The sequence below is a fragment of the Dipodomys merriami genome, unplaced genomic scaffold, assembly GCF_024711535.1.
Source record: "Dipodomys merriami isolate MVZ:Mamm:240054 unplaced genomic scaffold, mDipMer1.0.p SCAF_1, whole genome shotgun sequence".
NCBI classification, from domain to species: domain Eukaryota; kingdom Metazoa; phylum Chordata; class Mammalia; order Rodentia; family Heteromyidae; genus Dipodomys; species Dipodomys merriami.
In genome coordinates this window covers 91,451,441-91,464,889 of record NW_027202270.1, presented here as the reverse complement: position 1 = coordinate 91,464,889, position 13,449 = coordinate 91,451,441, and the positions used below count along the sequence as shown (strand labels likewise).

The following is a 13,449-nucleotide window of genomic DNA, read 5'->3' as shown; positions in this document are numbered from 1 at the left end:
TGTGTGTGTGCGTGTGTGCTCGTGCAAATTCTGGGACTTGAATGCAGAGCCTGGGTGCTGTCCTTTGGCTCTTTTTAAATTCAAGACTGGTCCTCTACCACTTGAGCCACACCTCCACGTTGAGCTTTTTCCTGGTTAATTGGAGTCTCATGGACTTTGTATTGTGATCCTCAAATCTCAGCCTCCTGAGTAACTAGGATCACAGGTGGAAGATATCAGTGTCTGAGATAACAGTTTAAAACATGAGACTGACAAAAATTAACAAAATTGACTTAACTGTTTACAGGTGTGTACATCAATGCAACTTGTTTGAACTACTTTTTAAAGTAGAAAAATGCGCACTTTTCAATTTCATTCCCAAGTGCATTGCCGCAGAGAAACTCCTACACATGTAGACCATTAGGCCAAAAACAAAAACAAAACAAAAAAGTCACACACGAGCTGTATGCTGGTGGCTCACGCCTGTGATTCTAGCTACTCAGGCTAATATCTAAGGATCGCAGTGCGAAGCCAGCACAGGCGGTAAAGTACATGAGACTCTTATCTCCAGTTAATCACAGAAAAAGGATGGAAGTGGCATTGTGGCTCAAGTAGTGGAGTGCTAGCCTTGAGCTAAAGAGCCGAGGGACAGAGCTCAGAGTTCAAGCCCCATGACTGACAAAAAAGAAAAAAAAAACTCAGCAATACATTGTTTAAAGTTACCTATGTATACAGTTAAAAGGTATTTTTAATTAAAAAATTGAAAGCAAGATGCAGAGCAGTGACTGTCTCTGAAAGGAGACGGGCACATGAGGAGCACACAGATTCAATGGATGATGACATTCTAGCTCTTGTTCATGTAATAGGTCCATGGACAATCATTTTGCTTTTGTGTTTCCAGGCACTGGTGGTTCACGCTTGTAAGCCTAGCTACTTAGGAGGCTGAGATCTGTAGATTGCAATTTGAAACCAGATCAGGAAGTAAAATCTGTGATACTTGTATCTCCAAGTAACCACACACAAAAAAGTGGGAAATAGAGCTGTGGCTTAAGTGGTAGTGCACCTTGAGTGAAAAGCTAAGGGACAGAGCTGGCCCCCAGCTCAAGCCCCACCATAGACACACACTGGGTCACATGTGTACACATCACATACACTTGCATGCATGCACACACACTGACACACAAACACAAACTAGATAATTTTAACATATTTGAGGCTGAATGTAGTAGATGCTATAAATAGTAGCCTATACTACTATTACTACCTAGGAGGAAGTTATAAACAACCTTTTCATTGAACCAATTAACTGAGCAATTTGTATTGGACAATGCCATATTCAGTATAGTGGTGCCAGCCTGGCATGCATAAAGTGTGTCATGCTTTTACAAAGGATTTCTGCCTTTGGTGCCTACAAACTTGCCTAAATGGGAGAAAAGCCAAGGAGTTCGCCCCGTGATTGGGAAGTGCTCTTTCAGAACGTCTCTAACTTCACATTTCCTTGATAGGGATGCCCTACTGGTAATCCAGTGGAATATTCGGGCCTTCATGGGGGTCAAGAATTGGCCATGGATGAAGCTCTACTTTAAGATCAAACCCCTGCTGAAGAGTGCAGAGACAGAAAAGGAGATGGCTAATATGAAGGAGGAGTTTGGGCGCGTCAAAGAGACATTAGAAAAGTCCGAGGCTCGCCGCAAGGAGCTGGAGGAGAAGATGGTGTCCCTGCTGCAGGAGAAAAATGACCTGCAGCTCCAAGTGCAGGCGGTGAGGCCACAGGATGATCATTTCTCCTATTGTGATTATAGCCCATTTTGTCACCTGGTATTAAAAGTCTAGAAGCTCTAATTCTCTTTTAAAACTCTTCTCTCTTTACTCACCAGCTTCTTTATCTTTTCCTACCAGGAACAAGACAACCTCAATGATGCAGAGGAGCGCTGTGACCAGCTGATCAAGAACAAGATCCAGCTAGAGGCCAAGGTCAAGGAGATGACTGAGAGGATGGAGGATGAGGAGGAGATGAATGCGGAGCTCACTGCCAAGAAGCGCAAACTGGAAGATGAATGCTCTGAGCTCAAGAAGGACATTGATGACCTGGAGCTGACACTGGCCAAGGTGGAGAAGGAAAAGCATGCAACAGAGAACAAGGTGAGGCCAGCTGCCTCTGGCTCCATGTGTCCTGAGGATTCCCAGACCAGAGTGTGTCATGATACTTGGCACAGAAGTCCCCATAGGTATATCCAGACTGGTGAATTTTGACCCTAAAGAGGGTGGGGTTTTGTTTTCAGGTGAAGAACCTGACAGAGGAGATGGCTGGGCTGGATGAGATCATTGCCAAGCTGACCAAGGAGAAGAAAGCTCTTCAAGAGGCTCATCAGCAGGCTTTGGATGACCTTCAGGCTGAGGAAGACAAAGTCAACTCCCTGACCAAGTCTAAGGTCAAGCTAGAGCAGCAGGTGGATGATGTGAGTAGTAAGAATCATGCTCCTTCTCTCTTGACCCAAGATTTTGCAGTCACTATAAATGGTCAAGGAATTCCTAATCACTACAACTAACTTCTGTGCCCACCCCCCTGAGGTTTTATTTTTGTTTTTGCTTGCTGATATTCCTCATTAAGCTGGGTCTCTGAATCTTTTGTTCTTGCAGGACTCTTAGTTGGCTACACTTGTAATCCTACAGGACTTCAAGATTCACAAGGAGCAGACCATGCTTGTGGATTTCAGGGGTGTTGTTTTTGTTTGTTTATTTGTTTGTTTTTATACATTGTTCATTTTCTTTTATCCATCAGCTGGAGGGATCTCTGGAGCAAGAGAAGAAGGTACGCATGGACCTGGAGAGGGCAAAGAGGAAGCTAGAGGGTGACCTGAAGCTGACCCAGGAGAGCATCATGGACCTGGAAAATGACAAGCTGCAACTGGAAGAAAAGCTCAAGAAGTGTGTAACTGTGGTGACTAGGAGGGGCTGATGAAGATGCCGAGTCTGTTTATGACAGCACAGGGCGCTATAGTTCCTCTGTCCTGGCTGCTCAGGGCACACTGGAATGAGGGGGGCTATAGGCATCTCCTTTACTCTCTGGGCTGGGAGTTGGGCACTAGTTCTGTTATGAAATGGGAGGAAAGAATAGGCCCAGAAGAGGCAAGACCACAAGTCACCACTCTGCTTCTCCTTCAGAAAAGAGTTCGACATTAATCAGCAGAATAGTAAGATCGAAGATGAGCAGGCCCTGGCTCTCCAGCTTCAGAAGAAACTGAAGGAAAACCAGGTGACATTCTCCCCATTGCAGACAAAGGAAGCAGCCAGGGCCTCCCAGAAGCCAAGGGAAGCTTAGGGTTCTAGACCTAGCTGGAAGTCTAAGCACCCCCAGAGACCCAATCATCCTTGACTTATAGGAATAATAGTCAAGCATTTCAGCCAAATTATTTGGGAGAAGAATATACCTACTTAAAAGGCCTCTTTTTCTGAGATATGCTCTAGAAGTGATGGGGCTCCATTCGCCTCTAATTCTCCACCTTCTTTATGAGGTGTAAGGCAAAGCTCAAGGAGCCTTTCTATGGGCTGCTGCCTTCATGTTCTTCCTGATACTAACCCTGCCCTAACACAGGCTAGATCCCTTTAGGTACCCCTGGAGTGCAAGCAACTTCTACCACCTAGAGCAAGTCACCCACCCTCCCTGATCCTCACATTCCCTTCTCATCTGTAAAATGGAACTTAGGACCAGACGAGATGATGTATGTGAAACTAATTTGTTGGAAGTGAAGGTGTGGCTCAAGTGGTAGACTACCAGCATGAAAAATCTAAGGGACTGTGCCCAGGGCCTGAGTTCAAGCTTCAGTATCAGCATGTGCACAAACTAACTATCTCTAGCCATTACTGGATCACCTCTGGGGTGCAAAACTACCCCCAAGAAGAGAATCACTGCTTGAGAGGAACTTTAGTCCTTGAGAATCTTCTAGGGCCCTGGGGTGGAGCTCCCATGGAGGGATACCCATGATGGGTCTGAGCCCTTTGTGTCCCTGCACAGGCACGCATCGAGGAGCTGGAAGAGGAGCTGGAGGCTGAGCGCACTGCTAGAGCCAAAGTGGAGAAGCTGCGCTCAGACCTGTCTCGAGAGCTGGAGGAGATCAGCGAGAGGCTGGAGGAGGCCGGCGGGGCCACATCCGTGCAGATCGAGATGAACAAGAAGCGTGAGGCTGAGTTCCAGAAGATGCGGCGCGACCTGGAGGAGGCCACGCTGCAGCACGAGGCCACGGCGGCGGCCCTGCGCAAGAAGCACGCAGACAGCGTGGCTGAGCTAAGCGAGCAGATCGACAACTTGCAGCGGGTGAAGCAGAAGCTGGAGAAGGAGAAGAGCGAGTTCAAGCTGGAGCTGGATGATGTCACCTCCAATATGGAGCAGATCATCAAGGCCAAGGTGGGCCCTGCTCAGCCTCTCCTCATCATCTGCCTCTCAACTGTGTCTTCCTCTTATGTTCTCTCTTCATCTATTATCTCTTACCATTCTTGTTTCTTTCTTCCTTTTTTGGTCTTCTCTCTACCCCCCCTTTCTCTTGGCCTCACTCACATCTATCTTCTAGCTTCTTTAGTTCATGTCTCGTTTTTAAACTGAGCCCCTCTCATATTGCCATGTCACTCTGCCTTCTGTGACTTCCAAATCTTGGCCTTCTCTTCCATCCTCTGGTCTGATTGGCCCAGCCACTTCTCCCTACCAACCCTAGCCCTTCCTACACTCACCTTTCCTGTGTCCATTTCCTCCTAAAAGGCAAACTTGGAGAAAGTGTCTCGGACCCTGGAAGACCAGGCCAATGAGTACCGAGTGAAGCTGGAAGAGGCTCAGCGCTCCCTCAATGACTTCACTACCCAGAGAGCCAAGCTGCAGACTGAGAATGGTGGGCATCCCAACTAACCCTGAATGTTCCCTGCATAGGGCTTTGATTGTTCCTTCAATGGCCCATGGACCCCCTATTTCACCTCTAGGAGAATTAGCCCGACAACTGGAGGAAAAGGAGGCACTAATCTCCCAGCTGACCCGAGGGAAACTCTCCTATACCCAGCAGATGGAGGACCTCAAGAGGCAGCTGGAGGAGGAAGGCAAGGTAAGGTCCAACTACAGCTGGTGGTTTAGGCTCTATGATAGCTCTGGCCAGAAATATACCTGGAGGCTAGAGAGAGCACATTAGTCTATCCGCTCAGCTACATGACCCCCAAGATTACTTAATAACTTTTATTGTAAGGGGGATGGAAGACACACTGAAAATTCTACCTTAGCCCTTCTGTTGGATGAGGCTGAAGCATAAATTGAGGGCATAAGATACAGGGATCTACATTAGAGATATAAGGCTCTCAATAGGTGACAAGAATTCCCTGCCACCATCTTAGTATTCACTTCTCTCCAGGCCAAGAATGCCCTGGCCCATGCGCTGCAGTCAGCCCGGCATGACTGTGATCTGCTGCGGGAGCAATATGAGGAGGAGATGGAGGCTAAGGCCGAGCTTCAGCGTGTGTTGTCCAAGGCCAACTCAGAAGTGGCCCAGTGGAGGACCAAATATGAGACAGATGCCATCCAGCGGACCGAGGAGCTGGAAGAAGCCAAGTGAGCTCTAGATGGCTCCTACCCTGACTCTTAGAAAGAAAGAAACAAAACAATCTAAGATAAAATGAGCAGAGTAGATATAGGAAAGAAGTTGGGGTGGGGTAGAAAAAAAGATGAGAGAGATGTGTTGGGCATTAGAAGTACTTGAGAACAAAGCCTGGATCCTGTGAGCTGGGAGCCCTGGCTGACTCTGATCCCACTTCCTGTGACGGGCGAGCTTTTGGCCCGGGTTATACCTGATCCTCGCGTATAAGACGAGCAAAAAGCTTGTTGGTCAGAGGAGATATCATCGATCAGCCTGGTGTGAGGTGAAAGGCACTGCCATGCAGATGTACCATACCTGTGGAAGAGGAATCTGAGTAACCTGGGTTAGTGGACATTGCTCTTCCCAGGTCAGTGAAGAGGGACTTAGTCTTCCTCATTGCCAGGATAGGAAATAGGTTGTCCCACAGATTCACTGCTCCTAAGTAGATTCACGCTCACAACCCTGGGCAGGAAGAAGCTGGCCCAAAGGCTGCAGGATGCTGAGGAAGCTGTAGAGGCTGTCAATGCCAAGTGCTCCTCGCTGGAGAAGACCAAGCACCGGCTGCAGAATGAGATCGAAGACTTGATGGTGGACGTGGAGCGCTCCAACGCTGCTGCCGCAGCCCTGGACAAGAAGCAAAGGAATTTTGACAAGGTGGGCCCGTGGGTGGGAGCTGAAGCCAGTGTGAAGTCCCGGGGGAGCCAGAGGAGCAGTGCCAGGCCAGAGCTGCTGTCCTTGTAGACAGGGGAGGAGGGCTGAGCCCAGGCCAGGGGCCTAGGGCAACCCCTGGATGGGGGATGGACACGGGTACTTCAGTGAGCTGTGACACCCCCCCCACCCCCAGATCCTGGCTGAGTGGAAGCAGAAATACGAAGAATCCCAGTCAGAGCTGGAGTCGTCACAGAAGGAGGCACGCTCCCTGAGCACAGAGCTCTTCAAGCTCAAGAATGCCTATGAGGAGTCTCTGGAGCACCTGGAGACCTTCAAGAGGGAGAATAAGAACCTTCAGGGTAGGTGGACCTGAGGCAGGGAGGGACCACGGGGCAGGAATGCTGTGTGAGGTCACTGGGGAACACAAGTTATGAGCTTTCTGGCCTTTTAACCCCCAGAGGAGATCTCCGATCTGACAGAGCAGCTGGGAGAAGGAGGAAAGAATGTGCACGAGCTGGAGAAGATCCGCAAGCAGCTGGAGGTGGAGAAGATGGAGCTGCAGTCAGCCCTGGAGGAGGCTGAGGTGAGGGCCAGTGCTCCCTGCAGTGCTCCCTGTCTGAACTACTGTTTCCTAGGTTGGAAACAGTAACTTCACCTGGGAGTGACCCTGACCCCAGGACAAAGTCTATTAGTTCCTGTTCTCAGTACAAGGTCATCTAACCACTACCCACAACAACCACCAAAACCAAAGTCACACTGGAAAACGATACAATCTGATTTTAGGCCAGAAAATGTGTTTTTTAGCAGAGTTTTTGAAGTTGGACTGTGGCCATCAAAGTAACTGCTTGAGGCTGGGTGCTGGTGGCTCATGTCCATAATCTAGTTACTCAGGAGATTGAGATCAGAGGGTTTAGATTCAAAGCCAGCCCAGGCAAGAAAGCTCATCATACTCTGATCTCCAATTAATTACCAAAAAGCCAGAGGTGAAGGTGGCTCAGGTGGCAGAGCATCAGCCTTAAGTGAGAAAACTAAGAGACAGAGCCCAGGTCCTGAATTCAAGCCCAATACTGGCACCAAAACAAACAAACCCTGCTCAGACAGTGGGCAATGACAAGGGCTCTACACTCAAATAAACTGAGCCTGAAACCTGTCTTGGGAACCTCTACCATACTCAGGCAAACTCCTTAACCTAATATTTCAGTGTCCCCCATCTCTAAGATTGAATTAATTTTCATGCCCTATAGTGTAATACCCTATAAGTATGATTATTACGAAGATTAAATGAGGTAACATACTCTAGCACTTACTATATATTAGCTATTGTTACTGTGCTGTGCATTTTAAGAAGCTAGTAAGTTTAGAGGCCTCTAACTTTTTTTAACTTTAAGATTTTTATGGGCTAGGGATGTGGCTCGGTGGTAGAATGCTCACCTAGCATTCATGAAGCCCTGGGTTCGATTCCTCATGTAGCACATTCACAGAAAAAACTGGAAGTGGTGCTGTGGCTCAAGTGGCAGAGCTCAGGGACAGTGCCCAGGCCCTGAGTTTGAGCCCCAGGACTGGCAAAAAAAAGTGCTAGTATATATTAGTTGTACAAAGAGAGTTTCGCTGTGACACCTCCATACATGCATACAATGTACCCTATCAGCCTCAATCCTTATCATTCTCTTATTCCCCCTTCTTCTTAAAACAGTTCCAACTGGATTGATTTTTCTATTTTCATATGTGCATATATAGAACTTTGACCATACTCATCTTCATCCATCCTCTTTCCATTTACCTTCCTCTTTCATAGAACCTGTTTTATACCCTACCATTCATTTTTTAGTGTATATTAGTTACACCAATTAATTCACCATTATATTTTGCACATTCATGTATTATACTTTAATCAGAGTAGTCCTCTCTCTTGCTCTCTCTTTCTAAGTCCCTCAACCCTCCTGTCATTTAACAGCTTTCAATGAGATTTCTTTCTGTGTGTATGCCAGTCCGAGGACTTAAACTCAAGCCCTGGGCTCTCTCTTTGAACTTTTTTACTCAAAGGAAGCACTCTACTTCTGAGCCACAGCTCTACCTTCAGTTTTTTTGCTAGTTTATGGAGATAAGAGTTTCACAGACTTTCCTGTCTGGGCTGGCTTTGAACCACAATCTTCAGATGTTAGGCTCCTGAGTAGCTAAGATTTCAAGCATAATCTACCAGTTCCTGGCTTCAGTGAGTTCTCTTCATATTTATCCATAGACACAATGTATTTTGGTATTATTCACCTTCCATCATTCTCTTTCTCTTTCCCTCTCCCCCTTCCCCATCTTCCCAAATAGTCCCATTCTTACAATCAAGTTCTATAGATGTGTGTATATGTGTGTATAAGTGTAGTGTGTGTGTGTATCTCTTTAAAAGTCTAGTTCACAGGCACTCATGGCTCATACCTATAATCCTAGCTAAGTTGGAAGGCTGAGATCTGAGGATCACTGTTCAAGCCAGCCCTACAAGATCTGGAGCTATGGTTCAAAGTGGTAGAATGCTAGCCTTGAGTAAAAAAGCTCAGGACAGTGCCCAGGCCCTGAATTCAACCCCCAGTAACAACAACAAAGTCTAGCTCACACAAATGAGAAATAACATAATATTTGATTCTTTGAACTTATCTGGTCAACATGACAATTTCTTCTAACTTTTCTCAGTAAAAGATGAGGAACTTTGGAAACAAAGTTCTGAATTTGTGGTTTTAGAATTTTTCCTGTGATTTTCAAGTGGGTCAGAAAGTCTCTCGGTAGGACTGGGAAGGTGACTCAGTGGTAGAACGCTTGCCTTGCATGCCTGAGGTCCTGGGTTCGATTCCGCAGCACCACATAAGCAAAAAGAAAGAAGCCGGGCCGGGCGCTGGTGGCTCACGCCTGTAATCCTAGCTACTCAGGAGGCTGAGATCTGAGGATCGCGGTTCAAAGCCAGCCCGGGCAGGAGAGACTGTGAAACTCCTATCTCCAATAAACCACCAGAAAACCGGAAGTGGCGCTGTAGCTCAAGTGGTAGAGCGCTTGCCTTGAGCTGAAGAGCTGAGGGATAGCGCCCAAGCCCAGAGTTCAGGCCCCATGACCGGACCAAAAAAAAAAAAAAAAAAAAGAAAGTCTCTCGGTATTAGTACCAAGGTCTGGTAGTTGAAAAGTACAAACTCAGGCTGGGAATGTGGCTTAATGGTAGAGTGCTTGCCTAGCATGCATGAAGCCCTGGGTTCAATTTCTCAGTATCACATAAGCAGAAAAAGTTGCAAGTGGTATTGTGGCTTATGTGGTAGGGTGCTAGCCTTGAACAAAAGAAGCTCAGGGACAGTGCCCTGAGTTGTTCAAGCCCTAGGACTGGCAAAAAAAAAAAGAAAAGAAAAGAAAAGAAAACTCTTTTCTTCACAGAAACACACACACACACACACACACACACACACACCATGAGTTGGGAAGACCAAAGAGTCCAGCCCTTCCTCCCAACAGCACCTCCCTTATCTCTTCTCAACTCCCTTCTCCAGGCCAGGCATCCTCTTGGCCTCCCCTTTCATCCTAGGGCCTGACTGTTGTTTCAAACCTGTTTTCCAACCCCTCCCAGGCCTCCCTGGAGCATGAGGAAGGCAAGATCCTCCGTGCCCAGCTGGAGTTCAACCAGATCAAAGCAGAGATTGAGCGGAAGCTGGCAGAGAAGGATGAGGAGATGGAGCAGGCCAAGCGCAACCACCTTCGCGTGGTGGACTCTCTGCAGACCTCCCTGGATGCAGAGACTCGCAGCCGCAATGAGGCCCTGCGGGTGAAGAAGAAGATGGAGGGTGACCTCAATGAGATGGAGATCCAGCTCAGTCAGGCCAACAGAATAGCCTCAGAGGCCCAGAAGCACCTGAAGATTTCCCAAGCCAACCTGAAGGTAACACAAGCATGGACTCTCGAAGTGAGAGTGAGTAGAATGTCCAGAAACTCAGTGAACTTCAGAAAAAAAGGATCTTGGGCTAATAAACATAAGAAAGTGGGCTGGGTACCTGTGGCTCACGCCTGTAATCCTAGCTACTCAGGAGGCTGAGATCTGAGGATCGTGGTTCAAAGCCAGCCCAGGCAGGAAAGTCCATGAGACTCTTATCTCCCATTAACCACCAGAAAACTGGAAGTGATGCTATGGCTCAAGTGGTGCAGCGCTCACCTTGAGCTGAAGAGCTGAGGGACAGCATCCAGGCCCAGAATTCAAGCCCCACAACTGACAAAAAAAAGAAAGAAAGAAAGAAAGAAAGAAAGAAAAGAAAAGAAAGTGGGAACTATTTGTTTTTCTAAACTTGAAGGCTTGAGGATCAGTTTGTCCTGGACTAGCCTAACTTCCAAGACTAGACAACAGACTCCCCTCTTCCAGTTAACCAGAAGTTGACAGGATGGGATGGGAGGCCTCTGTGTGATGAGATCAAGGCTTTTCTGCATCATGCTTCCCCCATAGGACACTCAGTTGCAGCTGGATGACGCAGTCCGTGCCAATGACGACCTGAAGGAGAACATCGCCATTGTGGAACGGCGTAACAACCTGCTACAGGCGGAGCTGGAGGAGCTTCGGGCTGTGGTGGAGCAGACTGAGAGGTCTCGGAAGCTGGCAGAGCAGGAGCTGATTGAGACCAGTGAGCGGGTGCAGCTGCTGCACTCCCAGGTGTGTGTGTGGTGGGGGGGGGAAAGAGGGGGGTCAGCAGCCACTGTGCAAAGTGTGCTGAGTGTGAGAGTCCAGAACATTTGTAGAAACCACATGTTCTGAGTGAGCATGTGCCATCAGGATCACACATTATTTCACCTGTTAGGTCAATTCTCATTTGTTAGTATCAGCTGCCAGAATCTGTATCTTGAGAAGGGAGTCTAGAGTTCAAAGCTAAAAAATGCGATGATTGATTGGTCATGCCTGCCAAAATCACCTAACAGAGAGTAGTAGAATGCAATCTCTATTCAGTATCCTTGATTTAGAAGACAGCCTCCAGCTTGCTGTGCAAAAATGAGAATATAAGAGTTCAGAGAAGCATGACTACATCTCCTTAGCAACTGAACTCTGGCTAGAACATCATGTTCCACAAGCTGCTCACCCTGTTAAGTAATACTCTGCAATGAGTGAGTTTGTGTCCATCAATTGCAGTGCCCTGTGGAATGTGGTTCTTTAAGTTAGTATCTGCGCAAACAACTCTATCCACTGACCTTGTACCCTCTTCTTTAGCCTGATACATTTTTCTCTAATTATAATCATTTCCAAAATATTAGTGTGTGTGTGTGTGTGTGTGTGTGTGTGTGTGTGTGTGTGTGCATGTGCATGTGCATGTGCGTGTGTGCTGGTACTAGGGCCTGAATGCTGTCCCTTAGCTTTTTCACTCAAAGGTGGCATTCTACCACTGGTGCTTCCAGATTTTTGGTGGTTAATTGTAAGTAAGTGTCTCACAGACATCAACCTGTCCAGGTTGGCTTCGAACTGGGATCTTTAAATCTCATCCTCCTGAGTAGCTAGAATTATAAGCATAAGCCATTGATACCCAATCTAGAAAAAAGTTTGTCCATTTTCCATATTCCTATATATAAATACATTACTGGGGTTTGAACTCAGGACCTCAGGAAAGTCATCTTTCTCCATCATAGCTGGCATTCTATCACTTGGGCCACACCTCCAACTCTGATCTTTGCTGGTTATTTTGGAGATGGAGTTTCAGAGACTTTTTCTGCTGACCTCAAATCTTGAGCCTCCAGACCTCAGCCTTCTTAAGAGCTGAGATTACAGGTGTGAGCACCAGTACCTAGCTGGGCTTGTTTTGAAAATATGACTGCTTTTAATTCTTTCTAGATAAAGATGTGGAATAAGGTAACAAAGTATATTTGATAGTTTACTCTCCTTATATCCAGAACACCAGCCTCATCAATCAGAAGAAGAAGATGGATGCAGATCTGTCCCAGCTCCAGACTGAAGTGGAGGAGGCAGTGCAGGAGTGCAGGAACGCTGAGGAGAAGGCCAAGAAGGCCATCACAGACGTGAGTCCCCTCCTGCACTTGCCCTCTCTGGAGCTGGGCAGCCAGGGCCTGAGGGCTTGACCAACCCACGAGCCCCCTCTCTCCTCTGCACAGGCGGCCATGATGGCAGAGGAGCTGAAGAAGGAGCAGGACACAAGCGCCCACCTGGAGCGCATGAAGAAGAACATGGAGCAGACCATTAAAGACCTGCAGCACCGGCTGGATGAGGCAGAGCAGATCGCCCTGAAGGGCGGCAAGAAGCAGCTACAGAAGCTGGAGGCCCGAGTGAGGGAGCTGGAGAATGAGCTGGAGTCGGAGCAGAAGCGCAATGCAGAGTCTATCAAGGGCATGAGGAAGAGTGAGCGGCGCATCAAGGAACTCACCTACCAGGTGCGGGCAGGTGGACCAGGAAGGCCACCCAGGAAAGCCACCCAGGAATGCCACCCAGGAATGCCAGGCAGAATTCTTATCGTCTCTTCCTCACAGTGTTCTCTGGAGATTTTCTTTCACATTCTCTGGAGTCAGCTCATTAGTTTATGATCTTTGTAGCAAATGAAGAATCTACTTCTACTTCCCAAAAGCTTTTGTATTTTTGTATTTTTTATTTTGTTGTGCCAGCCTGAGGCTTGAACGAAGGACCTGGCACTGCCCTGAGCATTTTAGCTCAAGGCTGGCCTCTGCCACTTGAGCCACAGCCAAAACTCTACTTTTTTTTGGGGGGGGGGGGCGGGAAGGGCGATGGTAGTTAATTAAAGATAGTAGTCTCAAGGACATTCTTTCCCTGGGCTGGCTTTGAACCACAATCCTAAAATCTCAGCCTTCTGAGTAGCCAGGATTATAGGCGTGAGCCACAGTACCTGGCCCCTCCCCTCCATTTTGTTTGTTTTTAATGGTTAACTGGAGATAAGTGTCTCATAGACTTTCCTATCCCAAAACTTCTTTTTTTTAATTGTGAAAATACTGTACAGAAGGGTTACAATTACATGGGCAAGATAATGAGTACATTTTTTATCAAGCATTGTAGCCTCCTCCTTTGTTTCCCCTTCCCATCCCTTCCAAAACTTCTTTTAGTTAGCATTCCTTAGATTTTTCTTTTTTTCTTTTCTTTTCTTTTCTTTTTTTTTCTTAACTAACTCATAGTACTATCACAAAGATTTCAGAAGTCTAGAGAATCTTTCTTCTCGGGCTGGGAAGGTGGCTCAGTGGTAGAGCGCTTGCCTTG

The 13,449-nt window shown here is 47.3% G+C and overlaps 1 protein-coding gene across 1 annotated transcript in view; it reads left to right on the top strand.

Annotated features, from left to right (window-relative positions):
* Positions 1 to 13,449, top strand: part of Myh6 (myosin heavy chain 6) — a 30,384-nt gene that overhangs the window by 14,384 nt on the left and 2,551 nt on the right. The window contains exons 21-36 of the mRNA XM_070025350.1: positions 1,485 to 1,740; positions 1,879 to 2,121; positions 2,262 to 2,438; positions 2,762 to 2,907; positions 3,145 to 3,235; positions 3,995 to 4,384; positions 4,733 to 4,859; positions 4,948 to 5,066; positions 5,367 to 5,563; positions 6,059 to 6,242; positions 6,433 to 6,598; positions 6,698 to 6,822; positions 9,832 to 10,140; positions 10,696 to 10,899; positions 12,123 to 12,248; positions 12,342 to 12,617. Of these exons, the coding sequence (XP_069881451.1) occupies positions 1,485 to 1,740; positions 1,879 to 2,121; positions 2,262 to 2,438; positions 2,762 to 2,907; positions 3,145 to 3,235; positions 3,995 to 4,384; positions 4,733 to 4,859; positions 4,948 to 5,066; positions 5,367 to 5,563; positions 6,059 to 6,242; positions 6,433 to 6,598; positions 6,698 to 6,822; positions 9,832 to 10,140; positions 10,696 to 10,899; positions 12,123 to 12,248; positions 12,342 to 12,617 (3,136 nt within the window). The remainder of the gene's footprint in view (positions 1 to 1,484; positions 1,741 to 1,878; positions 2,122 to 2,261; positions 2,439 to 2,761; positions 2,908 to 3,144; positions 3,236 to 3,994; positions 4,385 to 4,732; positions 4,860 to 4,947; positions 5,067 to 5,366; positions 5,564 to 6,058; positions 6,243 to 6,432; positions 6,599 to 6,697; positions 6,823 to 9,831; positions 10,141 to 10,695; positions 10,900 to 12,122; positions 12,249 to 12,341; positions 12,618 to 13,449) is intronic.